Source organism: Corvus brachyrhynchos, unplaced genomic scaffold, assembly GCF_000691975.1.
Source record: "Corvus brachyrhynchos isolate BGI_N302 unplaced genomic scaffold, ASM69197v1 scaffold115, whole genome shotgun sequence".
NCBI classification, from domain to species: domain Eukaryota; kingdom Metazoa; phylum Chordata; class Aves; order Passeriformes; family Corvidae; genus Corvus; species Corvus brachyrhynchos.
In genome coordinates this window covers 15688008-15709940 of record NW_008239553.1, presented here as the reverse complement: position 1 = coordinate 15709940, position 21933 = coordinate 15688008, and the positions used below count along the sequence as shown (strand labels likewise).

Below are 21933 nucleotides of genomic sequence, written 5' to 3'. Positions count from 1 at the left end.
ATGAATCTCATCAGGCACATGAATAGAAATTTATTTTGGTTTTGGGCACCACTTACTGTGAGATGCTGGAAAAGCCACGCTCTCATGATATTTGTTGCTACTTTGGGGAAAATGCCTCTTTTCTTCTGACGCTTTTTGTCCTTGTCTGGGTCATCATCATCTCCTGTACCAGGTGAGGCTACACTGTTGTCTAAACCATCACCTACAACAAAAAGAAAAACAGGAAGGAGAAGATGTTTAATGAACAAAATATAGAAGCCAAAAGTATAATTAATTACCAAGACACTACCACAGTTAGGGGGGTTTTCATTTGTCAGATCAGGCACATACTGCTTCTCATTATATAAGAATGCTGATACAAATATGTAAAAATTAGAAAACCGTGTCTCTCCAAATACTAATTTTGTGTTTCACACATGCATATATCATTAATTCAATTATAATTGTGTGCTTGACATAGTGCAGTAGCTCTTTTTCAATTATGGGATTCAGTGTGGGAAAACCTGCCACAAGAAAACCCATTTACTGTAAATGCATCCCTACAACCATTCTGAATACGTACGTATAAGTAATCAAGTTAAATGTTCTGTAGTCTATATATTCGAGGCCCTCTGCAGAGGTGGCAGTAACCATGTCACCGTTCAGTGCACATAACACACTGTCAGATGAGCCCCTCCCCGTAACCATCACCTCCCAGCACACATACACACGCACTCACAAACACGTACACCTAGTATGACCCTGCATGCAGCATTTGCATGACATGAAAACTTCTACATCTCTACATCAGTGATTATTATCATTAAAAAAAAAAAAAAGATGCACATCAAGGTAGAGCTCTCACTTAATCAGAACTTTCCATCAACATCCTTCTCTTCTGTGCTTTTCCCTGGCATTAATTGTGCATTAGCAAAAATCATTTACTTTTAACAGTCATAGTTATTTTTTCTTGCCCTCCAGCAAAAATGCCTTGAAAGCCTGCCTGGAGGGCATCTAAATTATGTATCTGAAAAACTCTTCTGGCAAGGCATTGCAGGACCCCTACTTTCTTAAAATTCATACGAGCACGTCTTCCTGTTTTTGGGAAGGCATCAATCAAGAGCAGCAATATATGCCATATTCCTACATTAATATTTGAACTAATAACTTTAAAAAAAGGAAAGAAACAAGATCCGACTTGTGGCATAATCAAATGCAAAATAAATGAAGAATACTGGGACAGCACTGAGACTTTATAGATTGCTGTGTTTTCCTTACACATCATTAGCCCGGAGCCACACGAAAGAGGAAAACAGAGAAGTGGAGAGTTTATGCTCCCTGCTGGTGTTTAAGAAGCCGAGGTCCTGGAAGGACATCTGGGAATTGTGCTGAGACGGTGGTTTTTGTAATTTAAGAATAGACATTCATTAGCAGTAAATGCCATAAATCCCATGCTAAGTAAAAACCTTGTCCAAGAAAGCCTAAAACAATAAACTCTGTGCTCAATGTAGCCTGAGCTAGACGCTCCATAGCTTCCTGAGGAATGCTATAGATTCACGAGCTAATTCCTATAGCCTCGTCTAGATCTGTAGTGCTACTAAACGAAATACATTGCTGCTACATACAGTCCATTTGCTTCAAAACTTGCATTTCAGCTCCATCTTCCTTCCCATGCCAGATCACCTTTCTCATACCGTGTCCCCTCTGAAAAACCAACCCTTTTGGACTGGAGAGACAGAAAAAGCCACAGCAAAGAGCTGGCAGATTAATTTTATTGACATTTCCATTTTCACTGCAATGTGATACCCTCCATCACATGGAAGAGATGACCCTCACTATTTACAGACTGACAGGCCACTTCATTACAACCACCCTGCCCCAAGGCAGAGCAGCTCCTTTCCATCTGCCCAAACACCAGAGCAAGACCCTGAAGTCGCTGCTCTCTTTCTCGTGGTTTTTTTTTTTTCTCTATTAATGATAGAGAAAGGAGAGTCAAATCACAGTAAACTAATCGAAGAGATTATGGAAGCTCTAAACACTGTAACCAACTGTTTGCTTTTCGAAGAGATTATGGAAGCTCTAAACACTGTAACCGTTTGCTTTCGCAATATGTTGGTTATTTAGAAAGCACTCCTTTCTGCTGCTTTCTTACTCCCCATATATTCCACCCTACCCCTCTCTCACAGACACGTGTGCGCGCACACACACACACACACACACACTTTCCACTACGCCAAGGAACTGCTGCAAGGCAAATTCTCACAAACACTAATGGCTTCTGACTGCTCCTTGGCAACCCCAGCATTTTAACCTGGGTGGATATGCTCTCCAAAATACAGACACTGGAGCTATCTCATCAGCTGTTCATGTGACACAGATGGAGAGTGGCTATTAGGAGCCAGGCAATGGGCCTTGGGGATCTGAGGTGCTGTACTGTAGCCTCAGGCAATTTTGAAAAGCAGTACCCGGAGATGGGGGAAAAAATCCCTACTGAAAGTGCAAGTTTGAAGTCAGTCAGTCTGTTTGTCTATCTGTTGTGCGGATAAAGATATCTTTGTCTCTTTGGTGTGTATGCACAGGATGTGTGGAGCTGTAAAACTTCTGCTCTGCACCATCCTTTCAAACCACAGAAGCACCAGTTCACTCTCTGTATGGACAAATTCCTGTCTGTCTGCATATACTCTCCTATTTGTGAGCATCCTCAGCAGGAGTCGCCTACGTGCTAAATCAGTGTTTGGACCTTTTGAAGACATTATTAATATCCTGGTTTTAAGAAGATAATAGCAGCCCAAGAAAGAAAAGTTCAGCTGAAGCTCCCGTTGCCTTCCCATTCTAATCAGCAGTTGAAATCATAAGAGTTGGTGCTTTCCTAATCTGCTCCATAACCTCATGAAAGAAAATTCAAATATTGTAACTCCAAATGATATCAGAAGAAAAATACAGCAAGATTTTTTCCTCCTGGTGTATGACAGACCCAGCCCTGTTAATCTGTATTGTCATATCTTTAGTAAGACAACTACAACTGCTCATAGTAGTGGATGCAGTTTCTAGTGAGAAGAAATCATAGAAAAAGCCCATAACTGTCCTTTCCAAGATGGAATTATTTACTTCTGGTCCTAGTTTTTTGTATCCAAATAAATATCAGTTACTTTAAATGAAGAAAAATAAATTATCAAAAGCTAAATAAAATGAAGAGATATGAAAATCACTTTATGGCAGACTGGATTAACTATATTTTTCACTACCATATGAAGGAATCAAATTTAAGTCATTAAATCATCATTACAAGAGATTCTGCTTATATGAACTATTCATATCCTGGTTTAGATGATAATTTTTAAGAAGAGTAGAGTCAAATCCTAAATTCTATGGAAATTGGGATACAAGCATAGTTATACCAATTTTCTAGAGGAGAAATTAAGGCTAGATTTTGGTCCACTGTCTCTCTCTTTTACACAGTACCAAAAAAATTAAGTGTGATTTTCTTCTGCTTTCTGTACTGTTCACTGATTTGTTCTTGCGCAGACAGTATGCATTACTGCAAAACCCTATCAGTGATCTAGGAAAGTGGAGAATTCTTAAGTGGCACTCTCTTTGTGGAGGTGTCAATGACTATGCAGGATTTGAGCCAGTAGAGAATTGGGCATTTTACCCAGCTTGTTTAAGATTATAGCAATGCTATGTAATAGTCTCAATAACCCCTATAAAAGATGGAGAGAGTTTACAAGAAACCTTGCAAAGTGACCCACCTGGAGTCCCTTAAAGACTTTCTCTTCTAGGGGAAGAGTTTGTAGAGGACACTGAATGTGCAAGTCTTCTTTACACAGTGGGAAGCTGGGCTTCCACACTGGCCCTGTGTTCAGGCACCCTTAGCATGTGCTGAGGGTTTCCTTCCACAAGATAAATCCCTTTGCATTGAAAGCAAAGGAGACTACATCTTCTTTTAAAATATCATATAAATAGTTACAGCAGGGTTTCCACTGCACCATAATTCCAACTTAACTTTCTGCAAACTGATTTCCTTGGACAGACAAAATTGCAAAGCCCAGTGTTGACACAGCCAAGGACTCTTAGCGAAACATAGACCAGTCCTACATACGGCCTGTCCAACCTTATTGTATCAATGAATTTTTCTTTGTTAGTCCTCCACACTACCAGTATTATCTCAACCCTAATCTTTGTGTTCTTCACGGAGTAAAAACACAGCAACAGATGAAGCAAGTTTAGAAGCGGCTCATCTTGTCTTTTTACCACTTGTGAACAGGATGAATAAGAAATTCCCAATCTATCAAAATGATAACTGAAAGGATGACCCAGTCAGGCCAAAGCACAGAAGCCTGTTAACAGTCCAGATTCAAATTCTAGAAATAGTTTCTGTTACCATCATAGCAAGTAGAGCAGTTATAAAAGTGATTTCTGGAAAAGAACATTTCAGAACCCAGTGTCTGAGTTTCTTCACCATCAGAGGTCCCTTACAGCTTTAAGGTTTGTCACACTGAAGGAAAAGAGAGAACAGCAGGAGTATCTAAACTGGGGGGAAGACAAGACACTTCACCATTTCTCTAAAAATAGTGGATGCAATACGAAAAGCAAGCCAAAGGATTCTGAAAAGGAAAGCTGCAGTGCACTATGCTGATCTTAAGTAAGCTACTCTAATCTTCCAGTCTAATATTTTGATGGAGTGGAATATGTAGATATAAATGCAAAACAAAGAGGAAAATCTGCATGCAGCCTATATTAATAATTTGCAATTATTTGTTTGTACTTACAATGTGTCCATCTGGACACATAAGTATTGTAAACCATTATTAATAAGGACATTCAGCTTAGTAATATGATCTATATAACCACCAGAGAAAAATCTTAAAAATCTGGTTAATTATCACTGCCAAAAAGCTGGAGAGAGAAATGTCTGAAGATGGTTTTGAAGATAAGATAGTCTGTGTTGAATGGAAGACTGGCAGAGAGGGAAGGTCAGCTCCAGAATCAAAGACACTTCAGGAGAATCCTTATCTCCATTCTATCCTCTTAAAATTATCAGGCTTTTAGCCTTACAGCTCCAGTAGATCACAGATCTTTGAAGGAAGTTCTGGCTATGGATTGGTTTTTTTTTTCTTTTCTTCTTAATTATTCTGTTCAAGGAAGTTGACTTAAGTCTCCTCATACCACAGGAGCCATGTTTATCTCCTGCACTTACTGCTCAGGGAAACTGAGTTAAGATAGGTTATGACTGGCAAATATGGGACTTTGAAAATCACAAACAGTTCAGGTGGGCAACCCAGCTTAGAGCTGTGCCATCAGTGGCAGTGCTCTGCCAGCACCTGTGCTGGTTTTGTTAAATTACTTTACTGCAGGAGGAAAGGAGCCATCAGAAGCTGTTCAGGGGCCTTACAGGCACTCTCAGCTTGTGCTGACCTGCATGATCACTTCTTCCTGGAGTGGAGTGTCCTCAAGTGAGCTGCTGCAATCAGACCACTGTGTTCTCTCCCCTGCTGTCTCTGAGACACCCGACATGTCTCATGGTTCTCTGTTCTATGTTTCAGTGAGCATCTTGGACAGAAAGAAAGGTTGGACACTGGAACAGGAAGACTTCAGACATACACCACTACTATCTCTCTTACTACAGAAGGTGTTATTCTTTTGCCCTTCTAGAGGCAGGAAAGAGGCAAAGACCTGGGCTTCTCTCTTGCTGTCATTTTGGAGGATCTTTTGCTTTCCAGAATAAAATGCAGCAATTCCATTGGGCTGATAATGTAAAGATGATATGTATGAATTTCACACAAGGCATTAATAATTATTGCAAATTCAAATAGGAAGAAAACTTAAGATGCTATCAGACCCCACCTACAAAACTATTCTACGTAATCTAATTACAACTTAGCATAGTTTGTCACTCAGGAGTTAGTCCCTATTGCCATCTGGCAGTATGTGCTAAAGGCTTAAAGACTTGCATAGTATCCTGTATATAAAGTGTTTTTACAAGAGACAGAATGAAAACTGTTTCTTTTCTGTTTCTGGACAGGCACCTCTCTAGAGTCACTAATATATTTTATCTGCAAAAATGAAGTTACAAATTTTTTTTATTTATTCAAAGTAGGAAAGACATTTCAGCTCTGTTATTATAGCCATGCATGCTATAAAATCAGTGATCTAAGTCTTTCAAAATTATTTTCAGAACTGTTGAGTTTCACGTTTCCCCTTTCATAATTTTTCAGTCCAAAAATAAGAAAAGAGCCTGGCTTTTTTGTGGCCTTAATTGTCTGTGTTTAGAGCTCATATTTATTTGTGAAGTGAATTGAGAAATCTTAGAAATTCTGTCAAATGCCAAAAGTATATTTTTCTAGCTTTTATATGAGAAAACTTATAAACCGCAGTTTAAATGTTAAGGTCTTTTATGCAGCCAGGAGGTTCATGGTTCGTTCATTGTGATCCAACATTTTTTCACATCAGGTGAAAAAAGTGTTCCAATGCAGACAAGGAAACAACAGTAAAGCAACCTGCTAATTACTGATCTCTCTTACGTTCCTGCTGTGCTAAACTGTCCGGACATGTTGAAGTGAAATTTTTCTGCGATTTTCAAGTGACTAGTTCATGGCCCACTGCCGTGGAGTGCAGGAGAAGGGATGAAATGCTTTAGTTTACATGCAACATTTACTAACTGTGTGGGTTTTCCGACATTAAAGAGGGGACAGTGACCCATGCCACCTTTTTCACACTCAAAAGAGCACTGAAAAAACAGTCTTCATAGGCTTACCTCAGGCTTCCCTGGCCCTTAACACCCTCCCCCCAGGGTAGGAGCAGAAAGAGAAAAAAGAAGGGATTTTATGCTCCTTTCTCTTCAACTTTTCAGGCGGTATAAGCAGCATTTAGCAAATTCAGCCTCCAAATGGCTCCAAATGCTCTGAGCTGCAGGGGCTCATCCTTTGTTAGCCTCCCTCTATTTACACAGGATTTACGCAGGCTCTCCACTGAAGAGACCACATGTTTCTGACAGAAAGCACTTCCATTCACACTGCATCAGGCAACAGGATTGTAACCACTGCAGCTTCACGCTGACCTGAGATTAGGGATTTCAGCAACATTGAGATGGTAACAATCTGCTAACTAACGAAAATTATCCATGGAGAACTCTGCTGCATACTCCAGTTAAAACTACCATGGCCAGATAGATTAGGTTACTTTAAGGGGCAATTAAGAACTAGCTACTGTCGAGAATATGCATGTCCATCTACAAATAACATACACACAGAGAAAAATATCAGCAGGGGGAAAAAACAAATTAAAAAAAAATCAGACTGCAGCTTGGATTAAAACAATTTCACCCACTGGTTGAAGACATAAAGTGTAAAAACAGACAGATGGACACATATGTAAATGTGGCTGCATTTGTTTCTCTGGAACTGGCAAGTTAGTAATAACAGTATAGTTTAATAATTTATTTTCCATGATATTTTCACACTGGTTAACTGGGCAGTGGCAATGTCTATGCGGAACTTCAGGAGCAGAATATTACCTTCTACCTAATTGGTTCTGGGGCAAACAAACCGAACTAAGTGACCTCTCTTGCCTCTACCTACAGGGACTCAGTACTGGAACCTGGTATCAGTCTGGAGTTTTTAAAATTTGGTAATGTTTTCCTTAAATCAATTTGGCCAGTCAGGATTTCTGCACTGAGATTTTTTCCCAGATTTAGTATTGTGTCAGGCTTTTTCAAAAACACACACAAGCACAACAAACGTGGCTGGTTGGAGTTTGTGATTTTTTGCTCAATAGCTTTTCATGGGGCAAAAGAAAATTGGATGGGAGCACAGGGCCAGGAAGGACCACATGGATCCAGTTTTTGATGAGTTTTATTTTGACATTTTAATTTGGCAAATTATTTTGCTTCTGCAGCAAAGGACAAAATAATTCACTACCATAATAGTAACTCCTAGATGCATCTGATAACCACTTAAAAACTACTAGGTATATTCTAAAGTTGTCCATAATATATCATAATAAAGCTCTTCTGGGCACTCAATGATTCATTTTTAGTGATCTCTCAAATGCCCTTACCCACAGTTAACACTCAGATTTTATTAAGGAAGAAAGCAGGGACAAATGTCCACTTAAGTCCCAGCTCTCAAATTCAACTCTGCTTGCGCTGCAGTACCTAAAGCTAAAGCTTTTTTAATGTTCTATTCACCTCCCCTGTGTGGCATTTCTGCTAACACAGAGTTCACAATCTTTCAGCCCCAAACACAGAAGGCTGCTATCTTCAAGTCATCCGAGGAATGTGCCAGATACTATCATCTCCCCTGCAATACAAAGAACCAGAAAGAGGCAGAGACCAAAAGGAGACCGTGCTGATCAGGTTACTAAAGTCCAGAAAGTCTTTCCCAGAATGCTAAATGTTAATCTTTGAACCAGAAAATGTTATAATTAAGATCCTTGTAGTTGGAGGAAACGCTAGCTGGAGAAGTCAAAGGTACAGCCATTTGAAGTTGTACTTTTTTGCACGTTTATCCTAATCTCGCACTCCTCATGCTGGCACAACTGCCATCAAGCACTTTGTTCTATTCAAGCAAAATTATCATTAATGTCAGTGGCAGTTTTGCCTCAGTAAGAAGTGTAAGACCAGATCCTTGTCTTGTTCACAGAGAATTGCAAGCACTGCACAATTCCAGAGGAGATGCACTCATTAAAACATGTGGTTTATGCTGATTTATGATGCTCTTCTATTTAAAAGTAAAACTCACTTTGTACCTCACCAGGAAAGTGTTCAATGGACTTTTTTCTACATGGTTTTAACTTCAATTTCCACCCTCCTCACCTCAGTACAAGTTGGTAAGTGTACTCCCAGTTTTTGGTATCTAGGCTGAAGGAAAGCATTATTAAAATAGGTTTTTTATGTGCTTCAGTAATTACTTTGCAGTGTGAATGTAAATAGCTGTTATTCTGTTTAAATTTTTCATCCTACTAAACACTGTCACACAAAGTGTCCTTGTGCTGCAGTTTAAGTGGCATTCTTTTAAAATCTTTTTTTATATATTTTTAGAGAAGTATTTTTGGCATTCTCATAGTAATTCTGTTAAGAATACCAGCTGCAGACTGGCTACAGCTGAGGCAACAATAACAAGTCATTAAAGAAATCAGGAGACAAAAAAAATATTTTTCTTCTGCTGAAAGCACATCTCCTTTAAGAGACTATTTTCCTTTTTTATTTCTGGGACAATGTTTTTCATTTTCTCAATCAACTGTATGAAAGTAAGTATACATTAAAGAGCTATATTTTGTTTAAAGTACCATTTTTTATTTGCTATCCTGTTTCTTTTGTCATCAGAATAATATCAAATGTGGGCAATATAGCTAAGTTCAATTAAAATTCTACCTGCAGCTGAAGTAATTAAGCTCAATTGTACCTCATCAATATTTAACCTTTACTATTTTGCAGTTGTTTATATATAGCAGAATGTGAGAACTTAAAAGTAGATGATGACTAATATCATGCACCATTCTTGTTCATTAAATCATTAATGTAGTTTCTTTAAGAGTAAAAATGACTGGGTTTTTTTAAAGGAAAATAGCAATCAGAACATCTCAATTTTCCTCACAGCCGTTAAACTTAGTTACAAACTGTGAGATATTTTAATGTCTTGCAGTTCCCCTTAGACCCTATGCTGTTTGACACAACTTCTTGTTCAGGAGACAGGCCCTAAAATGATGCCCACTAGTATAGCAAGAGTCCATGTACTGTCCACATTAGAAATCTCTTTTTTCAGGACTATTTAGTTATTAAGAAAGCCCAAGTTGAAATATTACATATAGGTAACCATGGATAAGATTTTTTCATCATTAAAAAAAAAAGAAGTTAGGACTAGAAACGTAACAGACAGCTATTCCTGAGAGATACTAAGTCAAAAGCTTAAATTACCAAAAAGGACACTTGTTAGGCCACGAGTCCAAAATGCACATTAGTCTATTTTAAGATGTATTAAAGAAAAAATGGAGGATGGCTAAAAGCTTAAAAAAAAGATGTTTTAGTAGAAAGGTCTCAGAATGAACCATAAAACCTTTTTCTGGTGATAAAATGTATACAGATATGTGTGTTACATAAAACACAAATAAAAGTACCGTCTTCATATGCATTCACAAACACCTGAACCGCATAAGAAGAGATGCTTGCTGTGAATGCATACTTCAGAAAAAATTTAAAAGTACAAAACAACTCCAAACTCGGCAAGTCTTACATACCATAAGAGCTCCAACACCTATGCACAGTAGGGTGGAATAACCCGCTGGGTGCTGCGGACATATATATGCACTTCCTCCTAAAGTGTTCATTTGGCTGGCAGTCTGGAAAATGCCAGAATGTGAAGGGTTACGTGGCAACACTGACAGTCTGCTCTTGCAGGTTTAACTTAAAGGCCGTACTTTAAATATAGTGTGCTATGTATTTGGAAACACAACTGATACTCTTTGATGTGCTATTTGACGCTCAAAACGAAGGACTCAATCAAGTCTTGCTCCCACTGGTGAATCATGTCCCAAATGACAAAAGCGTGCTTTGGACATGCCCGTATTTATTTTTGGGGGTACCGTTTTTCAGAAGTCTTTTCCTCCAAGAAACCTTGTAAATGTTAAGTGTAAACCATCTATAACTTACATGCTATATATATTGGATGATTAAAAGTGGTTACTGGAAAGGCTGGAAATGTTTTCTTTCTTTGCAGCTCAGTAGATGGACAAAAAGAGCAAGCATTAGAGTGCTAAAGCTCCTAGCTAGTCCCTGACAGCTATCTTTATAATATCAGAAAGGCAGACAAGCAATTTATTTTTTCCCATTGTATAATTTTACTGATTTGCTTCAGGATAATATGATTAAAAAACAAGCAAAAAAGAAGGGACAGCTATGGCTGCCTCTCTCTGCAGCCAAACTGTCCCATAAGGAACTTTGGGCTGCTTTAAATGATTGAAAGAATGGACATACACAAAGTTGCGTAGAAACAGGGGAAAAAGCTTTTTGACGAAAGCTTCTATGAATCGGATTTAGAAAATAATGAAGCATAAAAAGAGAAAAACCACAGGGTACTAGCTTGTTGTAACACTATTTTCTTAAAAGTTCCCAGCACAAAACTCAAAAGCAAAGATACCCCACTCTGACACCTGATGCTTTGCCTTTTTGCTCAAATCCTGTAATTTCATTTCAGGTCTTTCATTGTCGCAGAAAATATTACAAAACACAAATATGCAGTGCATACAAAGTCTTCCTAGACGGATTTGTGTCCCTGAGCTCTTTCTAGGGAAGACCCTCACAAACTGGGTTCCAGACAGCTTACATCACCCCACTCCCCCCCTTCAAAGGAGATAGGGTTGCCTACATGTAGGAACCCCAAAGGAAAAGCCTGGCAAGTTATGAGACCTCCCTTCCTTCAGGTTCAGATGGGTAAAATGGAGTTTCCCTCTGGACCTAGGTTCACCTAGCCAGTCAGAGAGCTGACCTGTCTGCCATAAGATCAAATATAAGCCCCGCCAATCAAGTTGCAGTCCAGGCTAAATGTGCTGATGCAACAAATTTCCAGATCTTGATCTCACGAGGCAGGGGAGTCATTCTTCTCAGTGATAAAGTCACTGAATGCACTCTTGAGGAGATAAAAAATTAAGAACTGGCTGACTTTGCACCATTTGAGTGAGTTATTCACCACTGACCCAGAACAACAGAATTGTCATGTTCTGACACCAGCAAGGAATGACTGTAGGCATGGTCATCTCTGACTCCTTACTGCAAGTCTGTAAGGAGGAAACAGGAATCATTTCTGAACTGGTTAGTGGCATCAATCCAGAAAGTACAGTGTTTAAATGCATTATGCATTAGAAGAAACTTCACACAGTCTCTCCATCTCTCTCTCTCCTTCTCCCCCTCCTCGTAAAAAACTTGGTGAAATGATGCCAATGAGAGGGCTTGGTACTCAAAAAAAAAAAAAAAGGAAAAAATTAGCAAATAGGATCTCAGCTATTAAGATTTGCCTCGGAGACATTAATCCCCCCCCTTCGCAATTTTATAGTTAAGATATTTTTACCTGTGTTTTACTATGTCAGCTTTTAAAACTTAACAGAGATTTATACAGCACATAAGAATTGAGATGCTAATAGCATTGGAGCATTATCTTGCACAGGATATTCTATTCCCTTTGTCTGTTATTGGCTCAGAAAGTTACCTTCAGTAAACTTTAAGGAGAAGATTTCTTTTTTAAACTGCTCAAATAAGCAAGGCACACAGCTTTCAATGAAAACGGCTTTGAAAGTAATACTTAATATTCCTTTTCATAGTAATTGGTGGTGGCTCTTACATAAGTAAATGTTATTTATCATTACTTTTAAATACAAACATGTCAACACACTCCTGTGCTCATTTGAGCACTACATTTTTTCAAGTCTGAGCATGGCTATTGTTTTTACTAATTCTTCATTTCTAAATGCATATCATAAAGAGAACATCCTGAAATACGCTGTTAGAAGGCAGGTTCTTGGACATAAGTACTTGTCATCAAAATAGATACACAAGGACACCTTATTTCTTTTCTCCTTCAGCTAAATAGCAGGATTTCCATTTTCGTTACTAGGAGCAAAAGCAAGTCTTAGCACTGTAATTTTGGTAAACAGACCAAACAGTTTTTTGTATTTGTGGCTGGCCAAAATCCTGAAGTATAAAGAGTATTATTATCCAGTCTTTATTTCCTGCAGCATATGTGAGAATTTGTTCTGAGAGACCAGGGCAAAACTAAGATTTATCATTTTCTCTTTCTACCTCTGATGTACTCAATGACAAAACACTTTCTGGACCTCACTTCACCTGCCACACATGCTATGTTTCTGTTTTTGGGGATTACACACACAGAGCAAGCCAGCATTCCCAGGAAGAAGTGCTCTGAGGGACCAGGACCTGCCCCTGCTGCTGGTCTCTCTGCAGTGAGGACACTTACATGAGCACCAGCCCTCACATTTAAATGGAGAGTACTCAGAGAACAGGAAAGAATTATAACATGGAGTGCAGGTCTGGGACCATTTTTTTGAAATGAACACCAGCAGTCTCAATTCATTTATGAAGCACTAACAAAACCCCCTTTTCAACCCTGTTTATTTCTTGCAGAACAGATTCAAACTGGATAATGGCAAGGAAAGAAAAGTTATATCAAGGAGATGAGACAGCTATCCTTTTCTCCCTGACCGTGCTGCTTTCTGGTACTGATGGTGGCTTTTCTTCTATGTGATAAAGGTTCAGTGAATTATGCAAGCCTGGGCCCAGGTTGTTGATGGTTCACAGATTGTACATCTTTAGCAGCACCACCCCATCTATTACTGTGGAATTAGTTGACAATACTACTAGTGGCACCAAAAAAATAAACTAATTGGTCCCTGAGGATAGCTAGGTGCTTTGGAAGTCTTTTTAACAAATAGAAAAAAAAATTATCTCCCATAGTGATTTGCCAGCCTTCCTATACTCTATCCAGCACATAGGGACTTCTAAATTACATACTATAATTGACATCAAATATCTGTCCCATCAGTGAATATCTTTATTAGCATCAAAATCACTCACAACTAGTGTTCCTCAATGTTATTAAACAGAACTTGTTCTAGGTGTTGCCTTACTAATTAGTCAGGATGAGCCCGAGGAAGAAAATCTGGGTCATGTTAAATTAATTGGAATGAGCATGAAAATTAGCAGAGCAAACTGCATCAATTTTCTATAGAGAGCCTTTCTTCATGTTGAGAATAAAAATGGATATTATGAGGCATTAACCAAACTGCCTTCTGTGACTGCCAAGAGGTGTGTTACAGTAGCCCAAAAATATCATGCTCACAGATTTTCAGAAGTTAATGAGACATTTCCAGGAATGGTAAATACATGGTATTAAAATGGGTGTGCCTCTTATGGGAAAATGCCAAGTCATTTCATGTTTATTCAGGCATAACAAGCTCCTCAAAATGAGCATAATTTAAGAGGTGAATAGTGCAAAGAGGGCTAACATTCAACTAATTTTCCTTAAGAAAGAAAAGATTAAATTGAACAAAAAATGAATTAAGAGGTTTACAAATCAACAAGTCAACCATCAGATTGCAGCCTCTGCTCAGTATATTCTCATCAGCCCCTGCCATGAAGTTTTCAAAAAATGTCCCGAAGGCAGGGAACAAAGCGAGCAGAACTGATTACAGCCACACTCACCGCCTTGCTGTCTAAACTCTGTTTGGCTTCCTAATGAGCTCACTAAAAACCTAATTCATCTCCCATAACCCTTCTCAGCCCTCCTTGAAATTCACCATTATGGAAATTACAGATGAAACATTTACAGGCTGTGTTCAAATTACTGCTTCTTCAACAGGCAGGTCCCTGACCCTCACAATGAACACAATAGAGGTATGTCCGGCATGAAACCACTTGAGCCGCAGCCTATAGAATAAAGAGGCTCAGGAAGGTTAAGACTTTTTCTCATGGTGACAATGATTTCCACATTAATGCTTTCAGTTCCATGAATATGGGAATTTTGTGGGTTTGACAGTATATCAAATACAAATTGTAATTCGGAAGGGGAGAAATGAGTTGTACTGATGACAAATAGCTGAAATAGGCTAATGTGAATTCCCAGCCTGTTCATGAGGAAACTCCCTGAGTTCCTCATTACATGAAGTCAAAATGATCCTCACGGTACCTAGCCTGTAACTGGAAGATTACTGAATTGATGGATCCTTAGTTTAAAATGCAGCTGTTTTATTCTGCTTTAGTAATTAATTCTTTTTCCAATACCATATTGATTAAGCGTAGACCCTGATAAAGTTCAAACTGAGAAGAATCTCTAGTGACTTCCTTAGTTGCTCCAGAGACTCAATGAAAACTTCCTACAATTCCACCTGCCTCCTCAGAGTGCTGATCCAATGAACAGAACAGTTTTTTTCTCATAAATTAGTTAGGCCATGTGGAGCTGTATTAGCTGATCGTTGCTTTTGTCTCTCTACTTGCTGACTTGCTTTTCACTTTTGCTGTCCTTTGTGCTGTCACACACAAAGTCGGAGTGCAGCTGCCATGCTGAACCCAAACCAAGGTAAAGAACAATTCGTACAAACTACATTTTTTTTCCACCCACTTTATACAGCTGCAACTCCCTGAGCAGCATTGCACTCAATAAGGCCTCCTGGGATCCAACTAGCAGAGAAATCTGTGCTGAAGCATGCAGTCGTTCTGTGGGACTAAAGAGTGTTGAGGGGAGGAGGGGGAATAACCTGTTTTCTTCAAGACTGCTCCATCTTTTGGGGTAGAATATTTGCTCTTTCGTTTTTAGCGGCCAAAGATCCTCATATTATCTGGGTTTTTACTTAAAAAAAAAAACAACAAACCAAAAAAATGAAACACAGAACACAAAAAACCCAACAACCCAAAATCCAAAGAACAAACAAGCCCAAACCACACTCCTAAAACACCACAGCCACTTGAGACAAGAAATCACCACTTCACCTATAACAAATGGGATGTGGATTCTTGTTGACTAACAGTAAGGCAGTGGCTGTCCATGAATAGCCATTGCAAACACAGCAGCAATTTACGAGAAGCAGCAATGACCAACTCGATGCTGCTTTTCAGGGAGTCACCTGTGCCAGGGTGAATTCAACAGAGCACAATAACAGAAAGTTTCTTAGACTAGAACCAGTACAATGGACTTTTTTAAAATGAAAATCAGAAATACATTGGTCTGGAAACCTTTCTAACACTTTACAATTATTATTTCTTCCCCAACCTACCCCAGCCCTTCTCCTTCCCTTTCCTACCATCTGAAAAAGAAACTGCTGATGCCTTCTGCATCTGCACCCTACAGTTTGTAACTTGGACCTGTGTGTCTGAAGGGTAACATGCTGTTTATACAGGTTTCCACAAGAGTGATACCAAGTGATTTACAAAAGTTCAGGATCTGAGAGAGTGGCAGGCACATCAGATATTAGCAATCCTTCTTCAGGTGCCATATTAGATAATGAGACTATTTAAAGGCTAAGGGTCTCATGCTAATTTCATACTGTCTGAGGCCCTGACTTAACCTCTGCCTTCCCACTAAGGCAAAAGCAAGCTGGCTTTCAACATTTCTTCAGGAGAATCTGTTCAGTCTGGGCTCGTCCAATTTATATTTGAAGAGCTATGTAACCAGGAGGGCGCAAGGACAGCAGTGGGCCAGGACAGCCCCTGTGCATGGTGGGCCAGGACAGATAACGGCATTCCCCACCTTCAGAGCATTCTCCCTTAGGGTGAAAGTTCACCCTTCGCAGATGTCTCCAGCAGACACTCTGTTGTCAAAAGGTTGCATCATGCAATTCATGCAGTCACTCCTAACAATGCACTGTTCTTATCCAGATACGTAAACACGTTGCACTTCTAAATAATTTCCTTGTTAAGGACAACTTGTTTTTCCCCCCGAGTTTTGTTCAGCTATCACAAAAAGTAAGGAACACTGAGAAAAAAGCAGTCCGACTCCGCTTTGCCAATTCGCAGCTTAAAAATTCTATTTTCGTTTTCTGTCAGGCTATTCAGTACAAGAAGATGCGTCTGGTTTATTCCCACAAAAGAGAAATAAAACCACCATATCCCAAAATGTCTAACAGTAAAGCATATAGTTTAGAGGCAAAAAAAAGCACACATTTGGTGAAATGGAAAATTGTAAGCTTTTTGTCAGAAAACTTACGCAGCCAGAAAAATTCAATGAAGAAAATTAGTTTCAGTTTAATATAGCCTATTCCAATTTCTTTCATTTAAAAGTAACAAACATATACCCTGCGTGGACAAATGCAAAAAGGAGATTTCTATGTTCCCATATTTGTTACAAATTCACTTTTGCCTGGTGCAGAAAGTTTATTTCTTGGGAAACACTTCAGAAATAATAGGTCCTGGTTGCTACAGTCACTCAGATTTTTAATTTCCAGTGCCTCCAGATAAACACTATAACAAAGATTTCTTCTTTGTTGAGTACAGTTACTCTAAAGCAGTTGGAAGCTATCACATGTACTACAACACAAGTAATTTCATTCTAGAATGGATTGAAACAAGCTTATCAGGATTGTTATCTGTTTATAAATTATATATTTAACAGTAAAGTCAGACAGACATGGCTGGAATGTTACACATGGGGAAACACGATTAGAGATATGCCAAATTGCTCAACCTAATCCCAAGCAATAGAATCTTAAGGGCACTGGGAATTTCTAGAAGAATTAATCATTATATGCTGTAAAAAGCTCAATTAAATACCCTTAGAAACCAAGCAGGGATCCTTTCAGACCTGCCTGCAATATGTAGTCCTCTCAGCTGCAGAATGTTTGCCTCTCTGAGCATCCCCTCTCTTCTCATTCCTTTAGATATTGAACCTATGGAAAGCACATTTTCAGGAAAAATATCTTCAGTGCTTTCATGTCTCATATTTTATACACTTGGCCATCTTGAATTAGTAGGAGTCAATGAAGATGCACATTCTTAAAAACAGCTGCAACTTCATTGATCTAATCTATGAACTTTAAAGACCTTCATTTTATGAGCTTTCTCAGGGTAGGTATTTCAGTGTTCGAAAAACAGGGTTATGGACTGTTAAGTTAAGCACATGTTCTGCATCAACATTTTAGTTTCAGCAGGTTATTTGGTGCCAAGTTTGCCAGTCAGTAGCATCAATTCGAAATATGTGCTTGTTTGTTTTTAACAGGTGTTTTGAGAACAGCACAGGACAGGAGAAAAGCAGTGTTAATATATTCATTTAGTATTTATCCTTAATTCTGAAAATCCCCTTCCCTCTAAAACATGACAAAATTTCACCTCAGGTGTTTAAGACACATAGAGATGGAGCTGCAAAGGAGTGCAAATAAGTACTTCTGTTACTTCACCAGCCTGATGATTTGCGCATTCACATCTATTGAACATTTTTTCTCATCTAGTAATCACAGACTTGGGTTTACATGTGGTATAACCCACCTATTTATAGAAAACTACCTTTTATTGTGCAACTGATGTTAGCTGTAGAAGAAAAAAGTAAGACTGAAGCTAAAAACCCAGTACCCTTTAGATAATGAAACATAACCATGGACGTTAACTCAGTCTGTTCTTCTGAAGATCATTTGTTAGAGTTTGCATCAGAGGACAAAGAGGGAGAAGAAATTAAAGCAGTCTAAAACCAAAATTGGCTTATCTACGCAAGTTATGCCACAGAACCAAAATAATGGATTGCCCTTAAAACTGAGTAACAGCAAAACATAACAATAAGATTTACACACGCACACACCACTGTCACACTGTCACATTTGTGGGTCAGTTGAGATGGCGCATCACAATATACACACACACACAGATACACACTTCTTGCAGGTGTTATCTCAGACTTGGTCTGCTGAGAAGCCAAGTGAATCCCCACAGCGACATTTGAAGGTTTAAAAGCTCAAGTTTTTGTTTCTAAATGCCTATGAAAACATTGCCTGTGCTCAGAGGCCTTTTAAAACAAAACCAAAGCTTTTAAAGCTTCAAAAGCGGTCATGGGAATTTGTTCATCAGGAGGGAATCCTAAATGAAGGCCAAGATTCAGTGGATTCCCCTGGACATGAGAAAAGCCATAGCCTGTCTGCAGTTCTACAGTTTCTTATAACAGTTGTGGGCTGATTCAAGCAAAACCTGAGAAACCTTTGTTCCTGCTTTAAATTTTACAAAACCAACTTTTAAAAGGTTTATGTCCTACTATTCTTTGCTATGCTATTTAAACCCCCCAAAAAAACAACAACAATCCCTCCCACCAGACCTACCAAACAAAGAATATTACCAAAAACCACCCCTACTGAAAAACACCCCTACCTTCATGGATGCTTAATGTAACTGCAAGACCACCCCCCAAAGTCATTAACTTAAAATAAAAAAAAAAAAAAAAGGAGGAGGGGTGGAAGCTAAGCTTAGAATTTCTAATGTTATAACCTTAAATACATACAGGACAGGAAGGAAAACAGCTGGCTGTGGCTTTTTAATATATGGGAGATGATTTAGACAAGGAAATATTCTAATGCTATGTTAAAGACCTAAACTACTTTGAAAAACTTTTTTTTTTAAAAAGCCAGTGTTTTCTATCTATGACATTCTAAAAAAATATAAGAAGTTCCTAACAAGTTGTTTAAAGGACTGTTATAAAAAGGCAGCTAGAAAATAAAATTTGAGTGGATCAAGTCTGCCAATTCAGTTATTTAAAGCATAAGAATCCTGGTGTAAATGAAGTCTTTCTTCTGAAACTGCGAGATACAGCTTTTACTCAGTTTTAAGTTAAAGCACACAAGTAAAAAACCCATGTTTTCACCTGAATTTAACAGCAACATACCTGCCCGCAGACCTTCTCCCTTTTCTTTTGGATGCAATTTTTTAATTTTGCTCACAGAAGTTATACCTTGCTCCACTGAAATAAGACAGACAACTCAAGAACAGCTAATGAGCATGGAGAAGGCATAAGAGCAGAGGATATTACGTTGGGGTTTTTTACATTCAAAAACAATGTCCTTCTCAAATGACCTAAAATAAAATTAATCATGCGATAACAATCAGCAGTTTGATGGAGGACTGGAACAGAGAATGAATACATGGATCCTCCACTGGACATCTGGTCTTGCATGATTGTATCCTGCTCATTACAGCCACAGTACAGGACCCTTTACATCCAAGAGTACTACAGTGGCAAGCAAAGCAGGTCCAAGTGGATGGTTCTAGGGTTTGCCTCGGCTGCAGGGTGCTCTTTGCATAGTTTACAAATTACGTGCTAGACAGAGTTCGCAGTCTCTTAAGAACAACTGAACCTTACAAGGAAATTCTCTAAGGAAGCATGTAAAATGTTTATAAGTGAATAAACACGGGAAAAAAAAATACACACACACCTCCTAAGAACATGAGCACCTCCTCTGAGCTCGCGCAAGGCAGTCATGAAAGTAGCATGAGAAACAAATTCAAATCCGTACTCACTGATTATTTGAAGACAAATTATATAGAGATATTTTTTTTGCCACACAGGCACACTAAGATTGAATCAATTCTGCCTTCAGATGTACAGACTGTGCTCCCACCAACTCCCACTGAAGTCAGAATTTGACCTATTGTGTACTTTACATTCACATCAATGAAGTCAGTAAGAATGCAGAAAATTGCTTTAGAAAGATGTAAAATTCTTTACTAGTTCTAAAATAAAAGGACAGCTTATTCCTTTTAAACAAACCAGATTGATAGCCATTTGGAAGAGCTTAAAAGAGGGTTAATTGGCATACAGTAAACCTGAATTCTGACAGTGTGGACTTCTAGCTAAAATGACATTCTCTTTGGTGGTCTTAGGACTGTAGGATTAGTTTACAAGAAAGTAGAGAGGGGTTTGAAACCAAACCCTGAACGTCAGTGATGAATTACCAGATTAGAAAGGCCTGCCCAAATTCAGATTCAGAAGGGAAAACAAAATAACAAAAAAAGGGGCATAATTTTAGCTAAGCCTGAGTTATAGATTAATAGCACAAATGAAAGATCTTTAAAAACAAAAAAAGAAATCAATAAAGCCCTTCTTTCATAAAACTTTGCTCATACACAGAACTTTATCCCAAACTATGCTCAGAGCTGGGAATATGAACTGCAATAACATCCAACTCAGGGAAATAATTAGGATAGCCAGTTCACAAATAAATGTAAATGTTTCATCTATCATTGTAGATATACACTACAGAAGATATTCTTGGAAATAGATAAGGTAGGATGAGTTTCTCCTGAGAGAAGAAAGCAGAAAACAGGAGCATATAGAGTGTAAGATATACAGTATCAACTACGTCTAAAGTAAGTTTGTCGACTTAAGAGAATTTCCCTTAAAACTGAAAGATGGTCCCTTAAAATGGAAAGAAAACAGTAAAATCTGTAAGCAATTAAAATATAAGAAATATTCTTCACTAATATGATGGTCTTTGTTATGTCTTTTTAATGGAAAACTGCACTGTTACTTCTCTCTTGGATGAAGTAGGGGGACTGCAGTCATTTTTTTCTTTCACAAGCAAAGAACAGAACATACAGAATTGTAAGACATACAGGATGCTAACGCAGATCAACCTATGCATGTTTCCCTAAAATGAAAGACATCTATATGCATTAAGCATTTTGGTAGCCTCTGAATCAAAACTTAATTTTGTAGTACTATAAACTTATGGAATTTACCTTTTTACACAAAAGGGATAAAAGACTGCTGACTAAATATGTCTATTAAAATAAAACATTATTAAGTTTAACACTTTGCATCTAGAAATATATGTCTAAATTTACCACTGGAAAAAAAAAAGATATGAACCAGAAATATTTTCTTACTCAAGTAGATTTTCACATTGTGACAGATGTTTTGCACAAAATATGCTAAGTGTCTGAATACACAAAATGAATCTTAAGTGCATGAACTCAGAAGCAAATGAAAGCTAATCAAAACTCTAATAAGGTAAAGCAGACAAGACTTACTAACTTTAAGGAAAATATTTGTAGTTTATGACTAGAGCAAAAGTATCAATTGAAAAAAATCCTACAAAGGCTGAGGTGGTCAATATTAACCCTACTGTGGATCTCTTGATTTCAGTAACAGGACTTGTAATACACAGAGTAATGAAATGTAATAGCCTTTGCCAGACTGAGGTCCTATGTCAGCTGCTGTAGGCACTTCTGAAAACAGAAAGTCTATGCTGAAACATACATAGGAGTTTTAGTCCTTTGCCATTTCTTGCCTAAAAAATATTTGCCATTGCCATAATGCTAATTATTACATTAAAATCTTTAACAAGTGGCAGATTATAATTTGGACTTCATCTTAATACTGAGAAATAAAAATAAAAGGCATTAATAAAGAAATTATATAAAGGTGACAGCTTTTGGCTGTAGAGAACACATGGGGCTCTAAAAATTTTCTCAAGGCAGAGAAC

At 38.2% G+C, this 21933-nt stretch overlaps 1 protein-coding gene across 1 annotated transcript in view; it reads right to left on the bottom strand.

Moving 5' to 3' along the window:
• MEIS2 (Meis homeobox 2) overlaps positions 1 to 21933 on the bottom strand; it is a 173808-nt gene that overhangs the window by 121474 nt on the left and 30401 nt on the right. Inside the window, exon 8 of the mRNA XM_017741632.1 lies at positions 57 to 202. Within this exon, the coding sequence (XP_017597121.1) occupies positions 57 to 202 (146 nt within the window). The remainder of the gene's footprint in view (positions 1 to 56; positions 203 to 21933) is intronic.